The 17,677-nt window shown below is 40.3% G+C and overlaps 1 protein-coding gene across 8 annotated transcripts in view; it reads left to right on the top strand.

Annotated features, from left to right (window-relative positions):
• Window positions 1-17,677, top strand: part of MAP2K5 (mitogen-activated protein kinase kinase 5) — a 185,876-nt gene that overhangs the window by 74,058 nt on the left and 94,141 nt on the right. For all 8 annotated transcript variants that reach the window (XM_067555517.1, XM_067555520.1, XM_067555515.1 and 5 more), the window contains exons 12-13: window positions 4,161-4,222; window positions 11,402-11,450. In XM_067555517.1, the coding sequence (XP_067411618.1) occupies window positions 4,161-4,222; window positions 11,402-11,450 (111 nt within the window). The remainder of the gene's footprint in view (window positions 1-4,160; window positions 4,223-11,401; window positions 11,451-17,677) is intronic.

The raw sequence follows: 17,677 nt of genomic DNA, 5'->3' as shown, positions 1-17,677 counted from the left end.
CCATAGTATTCCCTTCCCTACGATCTGTTGCTAATGTCATTCTGGAGATTTATTAGCACTTTTACATTGAAATTTTGTGCTTTGAGATCCTTGGATAAAAGGCATTTAGACAGGCAAAGTAGTCTTATTAAAGTGATTTATAATCATTGCTATCCTCTGTCTATCAAGTCTGAGAGTCTCTCTTGAATGACGGTGCAGTTTTCCAGTGTCTGGTGCATCAGAACTCAAACATTTTCCAGCATTCATGTCTTAGTTTTGTGTTGTTGTTACGTTGCTGAAGTGAGGATTCATGACGCTCTATGAATTTCTCATGAGACAGCATTTTCTGGTATAGCCAGGGTTTTTACTAAGGTTCAGTTGTGTTGGATATGAAGAAATAGAAGTCTTTCAAATAGTTTATAATATAATCATACAAAGATGTGTCTCTCATAGGAAGATTACATAAATCAGATGTGTATCAACGATCGTTGCTGGCTACCTTCTATTCTTTCTTCCATTAACAGTTTTTTATATATTGCTGCTCAGAATAATATGTTTTACAACCTACATATGATCCTTCATTCTTTTTGCTCTTCCCCTTGTGGAAACTATTCTGAAGTTCATTGCAACCCATTTACATAGATGAGTTGTGACTCTGATCTCGTGTAAATGCCAAGTTTAATTTTAAAAAAATATATATTCGTCCAGCGAAACCCAGATGTGAAGTTAATTGATGTTCTTGTACTATATAAATATTGCCAATGGGTCTGATTCTCAATATTTGTGTTTCATCACTGTGCTCGGGTTGAGCACATGCTGCAGGAAACTTGTGTACAAATTGGTATTTACATGTGCATGTCACGTGGTGGGCACACCCAATAGGGAAATATTTGAAAATGCTACAGTGTGCATCTACTTACAGTCTGAAGACCAAGGTCTATGAGTGCTCAGGAAAATTCAAATTCAATTTAAAAAGTGACAGAAATACCTGTTCGTTAATGTTTGCCATTCTAAATTCTTGTAGTGAGAACTGTTAACCCTTTAAAAATATGCCTCTTTCATAATGTTGCCCAGCCCTGGTATTTACTGACCATGCAAAAGGTACTTGGAATCATACTGAAGAAGAACTCTGGTCCACCTCATGCAGTGCACTCCCTCTGGCAATGATCTATAAACAAAAATGTAAGGGAAGAACAAAATCCACTTAATGGGACTTTCTTATGGATGTGTATGGCTACAGGTGAAGATGGAAACATTTACCTCCTAACCCATGCAAGTGAATAGCCCTTAAGCATGACACTCTAACTCCTAGAGACCCTTTTTCTCCAGTCTCCCTCTCTTGGAGTAGTTGTTTATAAAGGTTGTGTGTATCCAGTCTCCACTTAAAAAAAATCCCATTGAACTGTGTGTGTGAAAAGTGTCCAGTGGCCGTGAATTCCATGGATGGCTGTGTGGAAAAGTATTTCCTTTGTGGAGTAGCTCATCACAGATGAATCTCTAAGGTTAGTCAACGCTTTGCATCGATGTGTTTGGGAATACTTATGTTTTTAGGAGATGCAGAGTAAACACACGGAGTAGTTCTATAGTAGTTCTCCTCTGATAGACTTGAAAGCAAAGACAACTACATCAATCATGGTCTACAAACACTGAAGTACAGAGCTTGAACTGCTTGACCTGGCTCATCCTGGCACCTGCCAATTGATCTTAAAGATCAATGGGAACATAAAATAAGGCTTATGTGTCTTCTCGCTTTTACATCTGTAATAAAAATGCTCTTTTAGTAAATAAAGATGGTGAAATACATTGTTGGATTTTTTTTTATTATTGCTGTCTTCTCTTTGGAAGTGCAGAGTACCCACAAATCCCATTGAAATTGATGAAAGCTGCAAGTTTTCAGCATCTTTAAAGATCAGGGCATGTTTGTTTAGGTGTCTAAATGTGGGTTTAGAAGCCTACTTTTAGGATCCCAGCTTTGAGCATTGACCACAATTTTAATCCCCCGTTTGCTCAACAAAAACGTCTGGGTGTTCTAAGATCGGTTCTTTGATTTCTTCCACTATTTGCTGGCTAGAATCAAACGATTCACTTTTTAAACACAAGACTTGGCTGCTGATGTGTGAAAATAGATGATTTTTGTGCAGAGGTAAATGTACACTGCACAGTAAGCTCATGAACAAGAATGATCTGAGCCTGTGAGCGGCCTTCTCTCTGTGTCAAGTGTGCTGAGCCTGATGAGTCACCCCTGAGCCGAAGTTTTTTGAGTGCTCTGACCCTGATGTGCCATTTGAGATATTTACCTATGGATCATAAGGGTCCAGCGAATCCACAAGAAATGGTCTAACCCAAGGCTGGTATATAGGAGCCTAATGAAAACAGCCACTCCAGACCGCTCAACATCAATACCATGTTGGGGATGCTCCCTGCTGTCTGGTAGTTCTGCCATATGGCTCCCTACCCTGCTGCAGCTCCAACCTGTGCCTGCCCCAGTTCAGGCAGTGGCTGGTTGCCTGCCTGTCCTGACACTTGACCTTCTGCGACATTCAGTAGACTTTTGTCATGCTTTGCACTCTTTTATCACACTGTGTCAGAGCCCGCCTAAATTCACCTGAAAAATTTAAATCCTGTCTACTGCCTGGAACATAGTCACTCTACATTTAAAAACGAAACTTAACACACCAATTAAAATGATTTGAAGAAAATAATGTTGTAGCTGTGTTTGTCCCAGGATATTAGAGAGACAAGATGGGTGAAGTAATATGTGGCTGAGGGAATATCTTTTGTTGGACCAACTTCTGTTGGGGGAAGAGACGAACTTCCGAGCTGACCCACTCTGTATAGCTTTAAAGCTCGTCTCTCTCATCATCAGAAGTTGGTCCATTAATACGGGTTATATTATATTATATAATATAATGTATATTGTATAATAATCTTGTATTATATAAGATATCACCCACCTTGTCTCCTTCAGGAAATTACATAGTCAGAGCAATGTTAGTGGAGACTGGCACAAATACTGTATTTCCAAAGATGGAGAATATGAAAAAATGGAGCAGCTCATTGGAGTAACCATTACCACATGATTAATGGAGTCCAGAATGGACTAAGATCCTGTGATTGTTCTGTGGACTCCTGCATTACAGAATGTCTGTTATTTTTAATTGAGCCATAAGGTAGCTCTGTTGAAGCTGGAGTCTTTGGTAAAACCCCATAGACTTTGATGGGAGCCGCACTTCTGAAAATCCCTCTCTTTGCATCTGTTTTATGCTTGGCTTTACATCCTCACAAGCCAGGAGATCAGAGCTGGCTCACTGTCTATGTTGTTCATTTATTTTATATCCTCAATTTTAAATTTTTCCTGACCAAACTTTAATATTTTGAAATAGGTTTTTAAAAAAAACCAATTGACTTGAATTTCTGGTATAAATAATCTAATAAAAGGTAGGCAAGTTCTTCCCAATCTTCTGGGGGTATCTGGCACGCCATAAGGAACTAGAGGAAACCAGGATTCCCCACCTTTTGCAAGTATGGTGGTTGGCCTACTGAGCTGGGGCAAGTACTAAATAGTACCCCGTAAAGGAGAGAACTAGCAGAAGCTTTCTCTGTGTGCCCTGAAGCTCCTTTTTGCATCTCCAGACATCCTTTAGTTCAGGGCTGTGACTTTGAGGCACAATCAGTCCCTTTTGATCTGCAGAGAGAGGTTGATTCCAGGGCTGTGTTCCACTGTGCTAGATACCAAGAGTTGTTGATAGCATCAGTTGTACTTGGCTTTGTGTGACAAGGTGTTAATGATGATTTTGATTTTGTAATCTGTTGCAATTCTTCTAAAGTTCTTTATATTATTGAAAAGTAAATTAAGGTGCACCAAACCTTGTGTAGTTCAGCTCTCTAGAATAAAGTCATTTTTTGCTTTCTATCCTGCGATATGGATGTATTCTGAAAAGACTTTAGTAATACCTTTGCAAACAAACAGATAACACGGGAAGAAAAGAGATGTTGAGAGTTCCGACTCCTGTGTTTATTCAGAGAATAAATATTATTTAAGGTCAGTTATTTCTGACACTGTTACTATTATGTTGTTTATGGCATTTTTATTAATAATCAAAGGGTTAGAAAACCCTTAAATCTAGGGTAGTATTTGTTTTTATATTAACTAATCACACTTTGTCTGTCTGTCCCTACAGGGGGTTCTTTGGATGTTTATAGAAAAATTCCAGAACACGTACTAGGAAGAATAGCAGTAGCTGTAAGTATTTTTGTCTTTGAGGGTTGTGTCATTTGTATAATCAGTCTTAGATTTGATTGCACCAGTTGTCCTCTCAGTGGGCCGTTGTCAGAGTTCCCATCGTCTCTGTGCACGTTTCTGGCCTTGATCAGCAGCAGTAAGACCATGTGAAAATGGGACATATTATGGTGGCTGCTCTTGTGCTGTTGCTAAATGGCTGCTGACTGACTCCTGTGTTTCAGCTCTTCTGGTCCTCGCCACACACAAAGGCAGGTGAATCATTTAGATCTGCTCCTCAGGCTAAGAAGTTGTGACTAATCCTGATGGGAACAGAGGCTTGCTCTGTTCTGCTGCACATTCCTTGTATGTAGGCTGTTATCCATGTGCAGTAGCATAGCATGTTTAACCCCTTGTACAGTACAGTTTCCCCCCGTTGATCTGTTTCCTAAAGCAACAAGCTGGAGACCAAAGCTGCTGTCCTGGAAGAGCAAGTTTGGGCAAAACGTGTCTTGGTGGCATGTTGCATTCCCCGCCCATTTCTGTGATCCTTCATACAGACCATCTCTGGTAGGGCTGATCTAGCTCTAATCCCAAAGGAACTGGGGATTGAACCCTGTCCTTGTCAGAGATATCAGCCCCTAATCTCCCTTCCATTTGGGGGCAGAATTTTGACAAGGGGCTTCTGAGAGCCCCCTCTAACATGTCATTGTGTCTCAGCAGCATCTGAGGCCTTCATCAGGATAGTGAGTACAAGTGTATTGTTTCCAGGGTTTCGCCAGTGGTGTTTGCAAAATACGGAGAGACTTTTTCATTCTATAATCTGCTTTCAAAGCCTGAACCGAAGCTAATTGAACACCATCTTAGCGAACATCCTGGGGGCGAGGGATACCGCTAAACAATTGCGAAATCTAAGAAATACTTTGATAACTTAAGCAGTTTAAAGCATAACAAAGTTATTCTATCATGTGCCATTTAATTAAGCACTGGGTTTTCACATTCATTATATGTCAAGCTGATAATTTAAATCCTTTAATCCAGCACGGGCAGCTATTTAGTCTCCGTTCATTGTCATTCACAGCTCTACTTTCTCTTTATTCGTGAGGCCTGCCCAGAATGATGAACATCTCTTTCTGGTGACATTTCCTCTAAGTAGCTTCACATTTGTTCATTGTTTAGCCTGACCTCTTAACTAAATCCGTTATTGTTGGCAAACACTCCCTGCTATTCACCTCGGTGGACAGGTGGTTGACACCTGACATGTTTTGGTCCTACGTCTGTCTGCACTGTGGCCACCCCATGGACCGCTAGTGGGATAGGAGGTGGGGAAATGAGCAGGCAGCTTCAAAGAAGCAGCTTGATCACATTTCCACTCCCAAGCCACAGTACGCACATCCGGCAGTGAGGATGGCGTGCGGTAGCTATCTCTGCCCCCTTGCTAGTTCTCTGCACTCGCTTGAGACCAGTCGGAGAGAGAGAAACAAAAGCCCTTGCATGCTGAATAACTTCTCTGCAGCGGCAGGGTATCCTGCAAGTGCCCTGGGGCAGCTGCTGCTGCTGCTTGTTGCATATTATTTGAATTATGGTAGCACCTAGAGTCCCAGATGCGGGTCAGGACTCCATTGTACCAGTCACATATATGCAGAGACACATGCACACGCACAGTCTTTGCCCCAAAGAGTTTACTGTTGTTTGCCCAAAAGTCACAGGGACTGTTAGGGTGGTATTTACATCCCTGCACATGTAAGGAGAGGGGAAATGGAAAAAGCAGAGGCTAGAGAGTGGGACAGAGCAATACATAACTGATCCAAGATTATCTATTTTACTTAGGCAAAATCTGAGACTTCTGTACTGTGAGAGAAGCATGAGCTTTTTTCTGAATCAGTAATTCTTCTTTCCATCTTCCATGCACTATGTCCATGCACTATGTCATCCTGTATAGTCCTGGGAGATGCACACCTTCAGCAGGCTGTAGAGTCTGCAGAAAAACGTGCATGACATGCACATCAGTTAATTAAAAACTTCTTCAAAATTAGTAAATGGTTCCTCTCCAGTAAAACTTACGAGAGCACCCAGTACAATATATAGATCTCACTGCATCAGTCAAGACTAAGGCCTGGTCTACCGTAGAAAATTAGAGGTTGGTTTAACTACATCAGTCAGGGGTGTGAAGAATCCACACCCCTGAGTGATGTAGCTAAGCTGCCTTAAGTCCCCATGTAGACAGAGTTAGGTTGACAGAAGAATTCTTCCGATGACTTAGCTGCCACCTCTTGGGGCGGTGGATTACCTATGTTGATGGAAGAATCCCTCCTGTTGGCGTAGGTAGTGTCAACACTGAAGCACTACAGTGGCACAGTAATGCTTTATATATGCCATACGCCTACCAGCCCTGGAAACAACTCCAACTGGTCTAGGGCAAGATAGCCTGTCCGCTAAGCAACACCATTAGAAAAGAATATGTTACCCTTGTGCTCCGCTCGCTCCATTGAATGCTGACTCACGTTCAAGTTCATGTCTTATTCTAGTGAGCTACTTGTGGGATTGCCCCTTGGCAACCATGACCTTTCATGGCAACTGTGCACCACAGGATCAAAGATGCTTTCTACACCAGAGTAAGAAGGGAAGGGATAGGACCATATGGCAAGAAACTAATCATTTATTTTCTTATAAGAGTAGCAGATATCACAGTGGTGTATCTAGTAGAAATATTTAGTAGGCATCCATAAAACAGGTGCATTAGGGTAGCAGCTTTGTTGCCTTACCCATACAGTCTCCTTTCGATGTGACTAATCCCTGACTTGGCATGATCATCTCTATGGCTGAGAGAATAGTCTGCTGAAAAATGCCAAATATTACCAGTTATGGGCAGTTGCAGTGGTAGCTTTTCTGGTGTGGACACTCGTCCACTGGGAAATAGACTGGGCACCAAACCCCATTCGCTTATATACAAAGTCAATAAGAATATTATTGGGAGTGTTATGTATAGCATCTACAGTTTTCTTTCATTGTTATTGCCACCCAACCATCCAAATATCTCAGGGGGAAGTGAGGAGTGCAAGGCTCCTTTGATTTAAGTTGATCCTGCAGGAATCCATTATCAAGTCAATTCTTTTCTTTCACAGAGAAGTTCTGCCTTGTCAAATACTGGGCCTTTTTCCAGTATTACTTATTTACTATGGATGTAATAAGATGCAATAAAGCTGAGAGAGTGGTGGAGAAGGGATAAGGTAGTGGGAGGAATCTGAATAAAAGCGCAACTAAAGAGAGCCGTCTCATGGAGGAGACAGATGGTGTTTAGTGGAAGGAAAACAGTGAGATAGATGGAGGAAACTGCCAGAAATGAGTCTCGGGAAGAGAGAGCTCTGTCTGATTCCATCACAAAATTCTGGCTCATTCTGCTCAATGCAGCCGTGATGAGAATGGGAGCTTTTTTCTGTTTACTGCAGTATTCATTTTGAGTGAATGGCTAGTGATTTTTCCATGGAAAAAGGAAAACTTGAGAACCCTGAAAGAGGCAGGCTGTACTCCATCTTGCTAAACGATTTCCTACTACAGTGTGTATGCTTTCAGGCATCTCTATGGTTGATACTATTCTACCTTTGCTTGCCACTTCACACATTTATTTCCACTTCCATTTCTGAATTAGTGACATTGTGCACTGTATTTTTAGTGCTAATGTTGATTGAAGTTCTCCCCGAAAGGATGTGCACTTGAACTGTCAAGAGAGTGAGTGATTGACAGCAGGTAGAAGTACTTTTTGTGTCAAGGCTTTGTCAAGTCATTGTTGCAAAATCTATTTTACTGAATACCAATGATACCTGCTAGATGTTCAATCAAAAGCTACTCTATGCTGGCATCTTTTTAGAATAATGCTTAATACCAAAATGTCCATCCTTAATAGGAAAATGGCATCTCTTAATGTATGTTTTAGTATTTCAGTGAATGACAATACTTTGTTTATTTTCTTTATTGTGTAGCTTTAAAACATAGCTTTTTCTTTTTTTAAAAAAAACCTCCTTGAATTTTCGTGTTCTCTGCATAGATAATCTGAATGTGAGAGTTTGTTTAATAGCATGCTTTTTATGACCACTTATGTGGCGTATAATAACCACTTAGAGGTGTATAACTCACAGCTGTTGATTTTTTCCTAGCAAATGTTTGCTTTGTTCCTATATGTGATAAATGTTCAAAATTCAAATTGTTTGAAGGATTTTTAAAGATTTTGAATTGTCTGAATATACGTTTAATGAAGAGAACAGCTGACTATATCCAAAACTAGTTTTGTTGGGGAAGTGGGAGAATGACTGAAATGCCATTCCTTATTTTTTTTAGTATTGCTGTAATTCTGGCAATTTTTGAAACAATGTGTAAATAGAATTCTACTGTTTTGCTTTTTAAAAGGCTAAAGTGAACAAGGCCAGACTGAGAGGATATATGGAATATGATTAAGGCCCTTTGTGATGAGTAATTACCATCTGAGGCCACGAGGCACTTGGAACTAGGCATGTGAGTTCAGCACTCCTAAGGTGCCATCTAGAGCAATTTAGTAGGGATCCAAAATCATTATTCAGTATACAAAAGAGGCTCAGGTTCCACTTACATTATTTTGCTTACTGAATGAATGAGATGTCAGAATGATCTTCTAATCCAATAGGGAGGCTAAAAATTATTATATTAGTTTGCCTTTCATGCCATGTAACAGTTTTGACTTTTGTAAAGTTTCTGGTTCATTTACTTTAAGAGAAACAGTTTAATTTTATTTCAACCTCCTTAATGGCCAAAAAGAATTTTCATTGTTCTTCATGAAGAACTCTTGCCACTTTCCAATCCATCTAAAATGTCGTGTTGTTCTGGGAAGCACTGGACAAAGATCTACCTCAGTCAGGAAAATGAGTGGGATGTCATTACAGACAGCAAATTTTGTAGGAAAGTTTTTCTATAAAAATAACTGGCTGACACAGCAGAAATGTTCTGGAGAAGAAACGTGTGCAACAATAGAATGGGGTTTATTAGATGACGATATAGCTCTCAGGCTGCTGGAAAAAGCGGATCAGGGGAAAAAAAACCTTGGTGGTGGCAGAAGGCAAGAATTTACATTATTTTGGGGTTTTAATTACTGGGGCACTTTATAAAACTTAGGGAGAAGAGCCTATTCCTAGGTAACCTGTAGTACAGGATTGCTTTTCTGTGCCGTTGATTGAACAGCCTTATAGTCGTCGCCTAGTCTGCATGTAATCCTAGGAAATAAATCGAGAAAGATGGAAAATAAATGGTGATGCTTGGTGCATCTCAGATTTAATGATTATCTTACTGCTAGATTTGCAATTGACCTATGTAAATCTTCCATGGATGGAAGTATCATGAGGTGTCGATTTGAGGAAGGTGAACTTAGTGTTCGCACAATGCCCTATGCAATGTTAATTGGAACTCCTGTCATATCTCAGAAGATATTTCAATAGACCTGACTTGAAAACAAGGGGGAGAGAAGTCGCTTCAAATCAAGTAAAAAGCTTTGAGTCGGCTCCGGGTATTTATTTTTTGAGTTTTCCGATTTATCAAAAAAAAAAGTGAAAACGTGTGTTTGGGTTCAAATCAAACTCAGCTCTACTCACGACCTTGCAAGACTGACTCGTTGGACAGGGTCTTCCACAGCAGACTTTTGTTTGGATAGGATTTGATTCTAGTTTCAAAAACGGATATGACGTTTATATTATAAACCTCAACATTTGTAGAATGTTAACGGCCTGCGTCAACAGCTCTAATTGAAAAAGAAAGACAAGGCACGGCTAGAAACTCTATCACCATTTTTATGCCATTTTCATATAGTCTTCCACTCAATCAGTTTGAACTAATTCCAAGCTATTGGATGCAGGAGCGCTGACAAATGAACAGAAAATAAGCCTATTTGTTGATGATATAGTAGGTGCTTGTTTGCAGCAACGCCTTGTAAGAGCAACCGCTGCTTACGAGCAACATTTCCCCTGGGAACGCTTTCCCTGCTGTGAATTGTCCACTCGGTAACAGCGACGTTTGTGACATCACATCCAAGGGTGCAGATTGGGGTGTGGGTGTGCTGTTTTGCGGTGGGGAATCGGGGGACCCTCCTCCCCAAGACACCGATCTGTCCTCTTTCCCCCTCCTGTCTCCGCTGTCCATGCCGGGAGCCTCTCTCCCTCCCTCCCCCGCATTGCAGGCTGTGCACGGTGCCCTCCCCACCCATCCATCCCTCTCCAGGCTGTAGCATGAAACTGCCAACTGGAACATCCTCAGCCTGTCCCTGGCAGACAGGCTTGCACAGTCGTTTTGCCAACTGGGGGCTCCTTTGCCAAACCCGGGGTTCCCCTGCCCCATTCCTCCCAAAATTGGGATCCCCCCCAACCCTCCATGTGGCTGCCTCACCCCTTCCGAAACACCCTTAACTCATCATAAGCGTTTGTTCAGGTGACAGTCCCCATAACAGCAACTGTGGCTAAGGAGCAACACAGCAAAAGGTCACCAATACGTTGCTACTAATGAGCGTCTACTTGTATATTGTTAATAGCTTGAACCACTGATATCTCCCCCTAAAATAACTGGAGCAATTTAGAAAACTCATAGGCCCGAAAATGGCATTTTTACAGTAAAAAAGGCTGGATATTAGCAGAAAGAAAGAGACAATTGGCCTAACAGGAATATTATTTCAAATGTTAAATCCACAGTTAAATAACAAGGCATTCACTTAATTCCCTGCTTAGAATAGTTATATGAAAAAAATTTCCATCCTCTTACTTTAAAACAAACAAACAAACAGAACTTTAAAGGATTGGAGAAAGTTCTACATTTGTTAGTTGGGCCAAATTTGATTCCTAAAATTATTCTCTGAAGATTAAGCTGTTTATGTTAGTCTTTGCCCATACTTATTTCAGATAAAACTGTAATGAACTCCTTTCTATGAATTAATAACCCCCAAGAATTAATGAAAATGTTCTTAATAAACCAAGAGATAAAGTTGGACTTGATCTTCAGGGTGACTACTGGGCAATGCAGCTAAGACAACCATAAAATATGGGGTAAACTGGAATAGACCTATTTTTTCAATCTTGCTTCTTGCAGTTATAACACAAATCCCTAAGAAGAAAATCCACCTGAAATGAGTATAGTTCCCTATTAGAAATGTTTATTGTTATTATTATATATTGTTTCTCTTTTTCTTGTATGCAGGTTGTTAAAGGCCTTACCTATTTATGGAGCTTAAAGATTTTACACAGAGGTGAGTGACAGATTTCTTCTTTCATTTTCTAAGTGAATATCATACTTTCTTGGTCAGTGCAGCTTTTTACAAAGACAGTGGGCCACACTAAACCCTGCTGTGACTCCCCTGACATCAGTGGAGTTATGCCAGGCATTAATTTACTCAGTAGCCTTTCAAATTCAATAGGAGTTAGATGCCTAACCTGTTTGGGCACTTTTGATAATCTGACTGGGTACTTATCTGCATCTTTAGGCACATAAATATTTGGCCCGTTACTGATATACTGCTATTTTGAAGGACAAAGAAGTGTAATTTTAAATCTATCTAAACAAAGATGAAACCATTCTCAGTATAAAGGCCTATCCTCATTCTTCAAGTTAATTTTTACTTCTCTTAATTTTTCACCTATTTGCTACTTTTAGATTTTCTTACCAATATAAATATTATGGCTAAATTGATCCAGAGATACCAGCTCTTTCAAAAACAGAGCATCACCTGGCAAACTATGGCAGATGCTGAGGATACCTGTTAAAGAACAAGGAAAGGGTTAAGTAACAAGTATTTTGGCAAACAAGAAGAAAACTCTTTCCATTTACAGTGGTACCAAAGTGTCTGCAAGTAACAGCTACAGATCTTAATGTTTCTAACAATACTGTTTAATTTAACCCATCTGCTCACTCAGTCCTTGTGCACAGTTGGCGGGTACAGTAGCAGACATTATTTGTAATTACAGGGAGGATAAGAGAACGTATCAACTAGGGGAGAAATGAGTGAATTTTTTTAAATCTAAATTAAGAGTTCCTGCCTTAAACAGGAACTTTGAATTTAGATTGTAAACTTTTTTGGGCAGGGCCCGTCTCTTTGTCAATATATTTGTATGTGCTTAGCAGAACGGGACCCTGGCTTTGAGGTGTTACTGCAATACAAATAATAAAAGTCCAGCGCAGTTCTGAGAAATTGAGAACTTTCAGCTCTTGTTATTGTTAATCAGATTTGCAATGCTAACGTCTCAGTTAGTGTTTTCCAGTGCTACTCCTGTAAAATGGTGCTGCTTATCACCATCATTCCTGTGTAAATGAGAGGATGTTAGTAGTGTGCTATTGGGAGAACAGAGGAATATGTATTTTAGTAGCTACAGGTGGAAAAGTCCCTTTGAATACTAAGGGATTTAGGTCATGATTTTCAAAGGAGACTAGGGGTGTTGGGCACCTAAACCCCTTAGGCTCCTTTTAAAATCCCACCCTTAGAAATGAACCACTTCACATTTATAAGAGTGATAGTTCACACTGGCCGTTTTATAATTTTCTTGTCCTCTTACTGGAGGAAGTGAGGCTTTCATTGTAATGTTTAAATTTGATACAGTTTACTAAGGATGGCTTAATTCTGCATAGTTACCCTTCATTCTGAGTTTCCTCAGAATCATGGAATTAACAGGTCGTTGTCCTTCAAGAGCAAAGGGTGAATGGAACAGATGCAAAAACTACTGTATACAAAGGAAACTCTATATCATGTTACCAATATACAAAACTGCCAGTTCACGTACATTAGAACTATTCCCATAATGGTCAGTTCATGAAGTTAGTATGAGAAGCCATTGCTTAGCCTCTTTGCTGATGAAATAGAGCAAAATATTGTTTTAAACACTCATTTTATAATGAGTTGTCTGCCTAATGAGACTGTAAATGTAATATTATATGCCTTCCTTCTGCTTTGCGTTTAGAAGCTGAGTCAGATTTTGGTCCTGTCTGGTTAACTGGGACATCTCCGACATCATCTTCTATAACTTTCATTGAATTGATCAAAAGATGTACTGAGTATTGGCTAAGCCTTGATCAGTTACTTGGGATGGAAAATGCCTTGGTGCTTTCTGGGATGCATCTGGTCCAATGAGAAACACACAAACTCTTCTCACACGTCCTTCTTCTCACTTTAGATTTTGCTGGGCTTGATCTGTTCCTAGTCTGCTCAGAGTGAAAACCAAGCTTTAAACCACCACATGGGAGGCTAATTAACATCCTCGGGTCCAGCAGTGCTAATTAACATCCTCGGGTCCAGCAGTGTTCCCTCAAGGGACTTTGGTTTTACACAAACAAATATGTGTATTTGTTTTACACAAACAAATATGCGTGGACATGCACACATCCTGTATCTGTGTAGATGGACACAGACTAATGAAGTACATCTCACTAATCATGAGTAGCCTCCTGTAGCTATATATGAAGTTTGGTGCAGCTTATTAGGTAAATGGAAGAAAATTTAACCCTGACTTCTTTGCTATCATGTGTAAAATGTACTGGATAGACAACTCTTGTGGACGAAGGAGTCAAAAAATTCCACAGTGATAATAACGAAGGTGGAGAAGTCATCCTCATGAAAAATGTATAATCAGTGCAGCAAACGTGGCACTTTCTGACTAGAGGATGGATAAAAGCAAAGGAAACCAATAATGAGCAAGTCTTTTATTCCAGATCAGACATTTCAGCAAATGCTGCAGCTTAACTTCAAAACATACTTTGCGATTAAAGAGGCAGTAGTGTGCATATTAATAAACCTAAAGCTGTCGTCATTACCCACATCAAACATAAACAAAAGATTAACACCTATACCACTTCTTTGGAACATGTGAGAATGTCCCAATGATAACTGCTCTCTCTTCCCCTTAGGATAAAGAATGGAAATGGAAGGGTAATGAGAAATGAACTTAGATTTAACACAGAATTAGCAATCAAACTGGTCTAATTTTGCACAAAGTCAAAGTTTGCAGAAAGAAGAAACCAAGTTCATTAAGTTCAAGAATAAAGTAAGGAGAGTATACATTATATCCAAACGGTATTTCTTCTTTTCTCTAGAAAAGCATGCTCGTTAAGGAGAAGTGCACATAATAAAATATTACATGAGCATGTATTTGTGTATATATATTTCGTGTGTGTTTATCTGTACAAACACATACATGTCTGGTAGCTGTATCCCTGCTACTGTAGTAGTATGATGATTTCTAAGTTTCTACAAGGTGAGCGAGACCTTCCAGTTCGAGTACTCATTCCAAATCCTTCATCTGGATACGTTCGGTAACATTTTCAACAGTGCCTAAGTGACTGAGCCACTTTTGAAAACGGGACTTAATCCATTTGAAAATCTTGCCCAGAATGGTGTAGTGGTATTTACACTGCCTGGTTTCTGTTTCTGTTTCTTCTACTGACTCAGAGTGAGTGTGGACAAATCTCTTAACTTGCTTGTGTCTCAGTTTACCAGTCTGTGCAGTGGGTATAATATGTATCTTACAGGTAATTAATTTGTTGTTTAAAAGTCTTGAGCTCATTGGGTGAAAGGCTCTGTATCAATACTAAGGCTTTTGGTGATGATATGCTAAATTGCTTTATACCTCAAGCGTTGCCCTAAGACTTTGGGCTAAAGCACAAAACCCATACTGGCTGTGAAATTTATTAAAGTGATGGAGACTTGGACTGAATTCTCCTTGTTCTCTTGTGGAATGGGACAGTGGCTGCAACAGGTAACTGAGACTCCCTGGTGCATCTGTTGACATCTGCATGCTGTCAACCACTATTTCATAATTCATGTCTTTTTTTTCACCTGCCTCTGCTGGTTTTGAGCCTCTGCAGAAAAATATTCATTAGGATGCATCCAGTTTGCCAGTCTCAGTAGCCTTTTGTCACCCATGTTTAGCTCCACCTACCAGAGGCGTCAGTTTATCAGGAAGCTCATTGCTCTGTGCACATAACTGCTCAGATCTACAAGTGAGACTTTTTGCCATTCCCAGAGGAGCTGTGTTGTAGAACTTTTAGAAGATGAATTCTGCTGATTACATCTAATGGTCCAACATTTCAGCAAATAGCACACGTGTAAATAAATTGGGCAGTAAAGTGTAATTTTACAAGTTTAGATTTGAATTCAGCCTTCCATTTTCTGGGTATATGAGTCTAGAAATTGTGCGTGTGTATGCCAAGTCTCCAGGGGCAAGCTAGGAGTATCTTGACTCCAGAGTTCACTCTTTCCAGGCAACATGTGCAGTTATTCGTAATAAGATATGCAATAAAAAGTGTTCAGTTATTTACCTACGTTTGGAAACTGAATAATACATGAACCCTAAGAAATGCTGGTCGTCAGTGCCAATCACTACTGCAATAGCATTAAAAATATGCATGGTGACAGATAACATCGTCCAGTGGTTACATGAATTTTGGCTCAACATTGCCAAAGAAAACAGAAAGACTTGTAGAATACAGCTAGTACCTAGTTTAGGATAATGTGTGCGTTGGAGTGTTTTTTTCTTTTGCTAGCCTCTATAAATTAAATGGCTCTATCACCATGTACACTGATGTAGAACGGATATACCAAGCACATGTGCACTCTCACATACCACTCAAGTTTAGGAAAAAACAGTTGCCACTGAAGAAAATAGGCTGATAAGTTCAGCACAGAAAGAATATTATTGTTGTTTCACCTGCTTCAATGTTATAAGTAATGTACTCAGAGCTGTCCATAGCTAAAACTGGGGTTTGCACTACTCATCTTCCTTGAACTTTAGAGTATTTGTCAAAAGCAATAGAAGTCAAGACACTATTTTTTACAAAACCTTTTTTTTTCAAAATAATTAATCTGTTTGCTTTTGAATAAGATGACTGAATGTTCAGTATTCAGATTCCTGACCCTCTGACAATTCTATTAACTGGTAAGCAAGAGAACGTATATCCCGTTTAGCTACAGAAGGGTGAACATGCTTAGGCAGCTATATCATAAATAGAACTTGTTCATCCTCCGTAATGAGGCTTCGTACAAATCATATGTATTAAGCAAGCACTAGTGATGGGAACATAATGACCCCTTTTGGCTCCCGTTTAAATTCTTCCACTTCTAAACAGGAATGTGAATGACAAGCAGATGGTGCAGGATAACATTATTTATACACATTTGTTTTTCTAAAAGCAAAATTTAACCTATTAACTGAAGTGGTTTAAAAAATAAAAAGACAAATTTACTGATTGTGTGATTTATTTATTTTTTTAATTCCCCCCTCCCCCACCCCACTTTGATCATGTGATGTCTCATGAAATGGAGTTCTCTGCCGTGATTATCGCCTTTTTATTCCTGGGAGATCTCTGGAGCCAGTGAGCTTTATGGCAATTCTTTGTCTAAATACTCAGTTTATTGTAGTCTTTAAATTGCCACTTTGAAGGGAGATAGTTGTCTAGTTTGACTGCAGCCGTCCTTAACCTGATTAGGGCTTGATCCCTTCAGTGCCTACACAGACAAATCCCTGATTTTTTGTTTTACCTGGAGAAAGACTTCAGGATCAGGTGCTTAATTACAGCCGCTTCGTGGGCTACATTACTGGTAGCAGCATGAGAGGGGGAAGTGGAGACCCCTCCGTCCTCCACTCATGCAGATGAATGAAACAGGGTGTGGACTGGGAGGAACCTTGGCTCTGGCTCCCAGATGGGCTGGCCAGCACTGTTGCTCTAGACGTGCTGCACCGGTTATAGACCCAGCATGATGTGCTCTGGAGAGGGAGCAGTAGGGGGACTGGGAGGGAGAATATGACTCTGAATCAGTCTCCCTCCTGATCTGTTCCTGGGGCAGCATAACAATGCATTGTCCCTTATTCTGGACTCATGGCACATCTACAGTCAAGCCCTTAGTAAGAAGTTTTATTGAAGAAAACTAGCTGTATGGATACCATCTTAAACCTAATATCTCCCTCACACTGTGGGAGTGGTGTTTCACAGGGAGAGCTGCTGTGTTACTCGTCCTTCCCAGAGGTAAGCCTAATGCCCGGAAGAAGCTCCTGTAATGCAGAGCAGAGCAGAGAAGGGGAGCATTTCCAGGTGCCTTGCCCAATAGCTGTGTTCTGTAAACGCAGCCAGTGTGGAGAGGGCTTCTGACTTCCTTCTCCTGACTAAGCTGAAGTTCAGCCTAAGAACCACGCCCTAGTCCTGTTGAAGTCAACGGGAACCCTGCCGCTGATACAGGAGGGGCCCATGTTTTGGCCCTCCTGAGAATCGAATACATAAGAATATCGCCATCGTTAAACCTCTCTTGTGGTACCAATCCAAAGCCAAAAGACTCTGTTTTCTTTGTACTCAATTTTGTTAAAATATGGTGGTAGATCGAGACTCTAATGGCCCAAGAGCCTCCAGAACTCTGGGACCCTCATGTAATCAGGTGGACCCCACTGTCCCCAGCACAGCTGTTGCATGTGCCACACCCCCCTCCCAGCTTCTGCCTTC

The sequence above is a fragment of the Emydura macquarii genome, unplaced genomic scaffold (assembly GCF_026122565.2).
Source record: "Emydura macquarii macquarii isolate MOO-44397 ecotype Brisbane River unplaced genomic scaffold, CSIRO-AGI_Emac_v2 contig_1644, whole genome shotgun sequence".
NCBI classification, from domain to species: Eukaryota; Metazoa; Chordata; order Testudines; family Chelidae; genus Emydura; species Emydura macquarii.
Note: the sequence above shows the minus strand (reverse complement) of the source record. Positions and strands in the feature narration are given on the sequence as shown.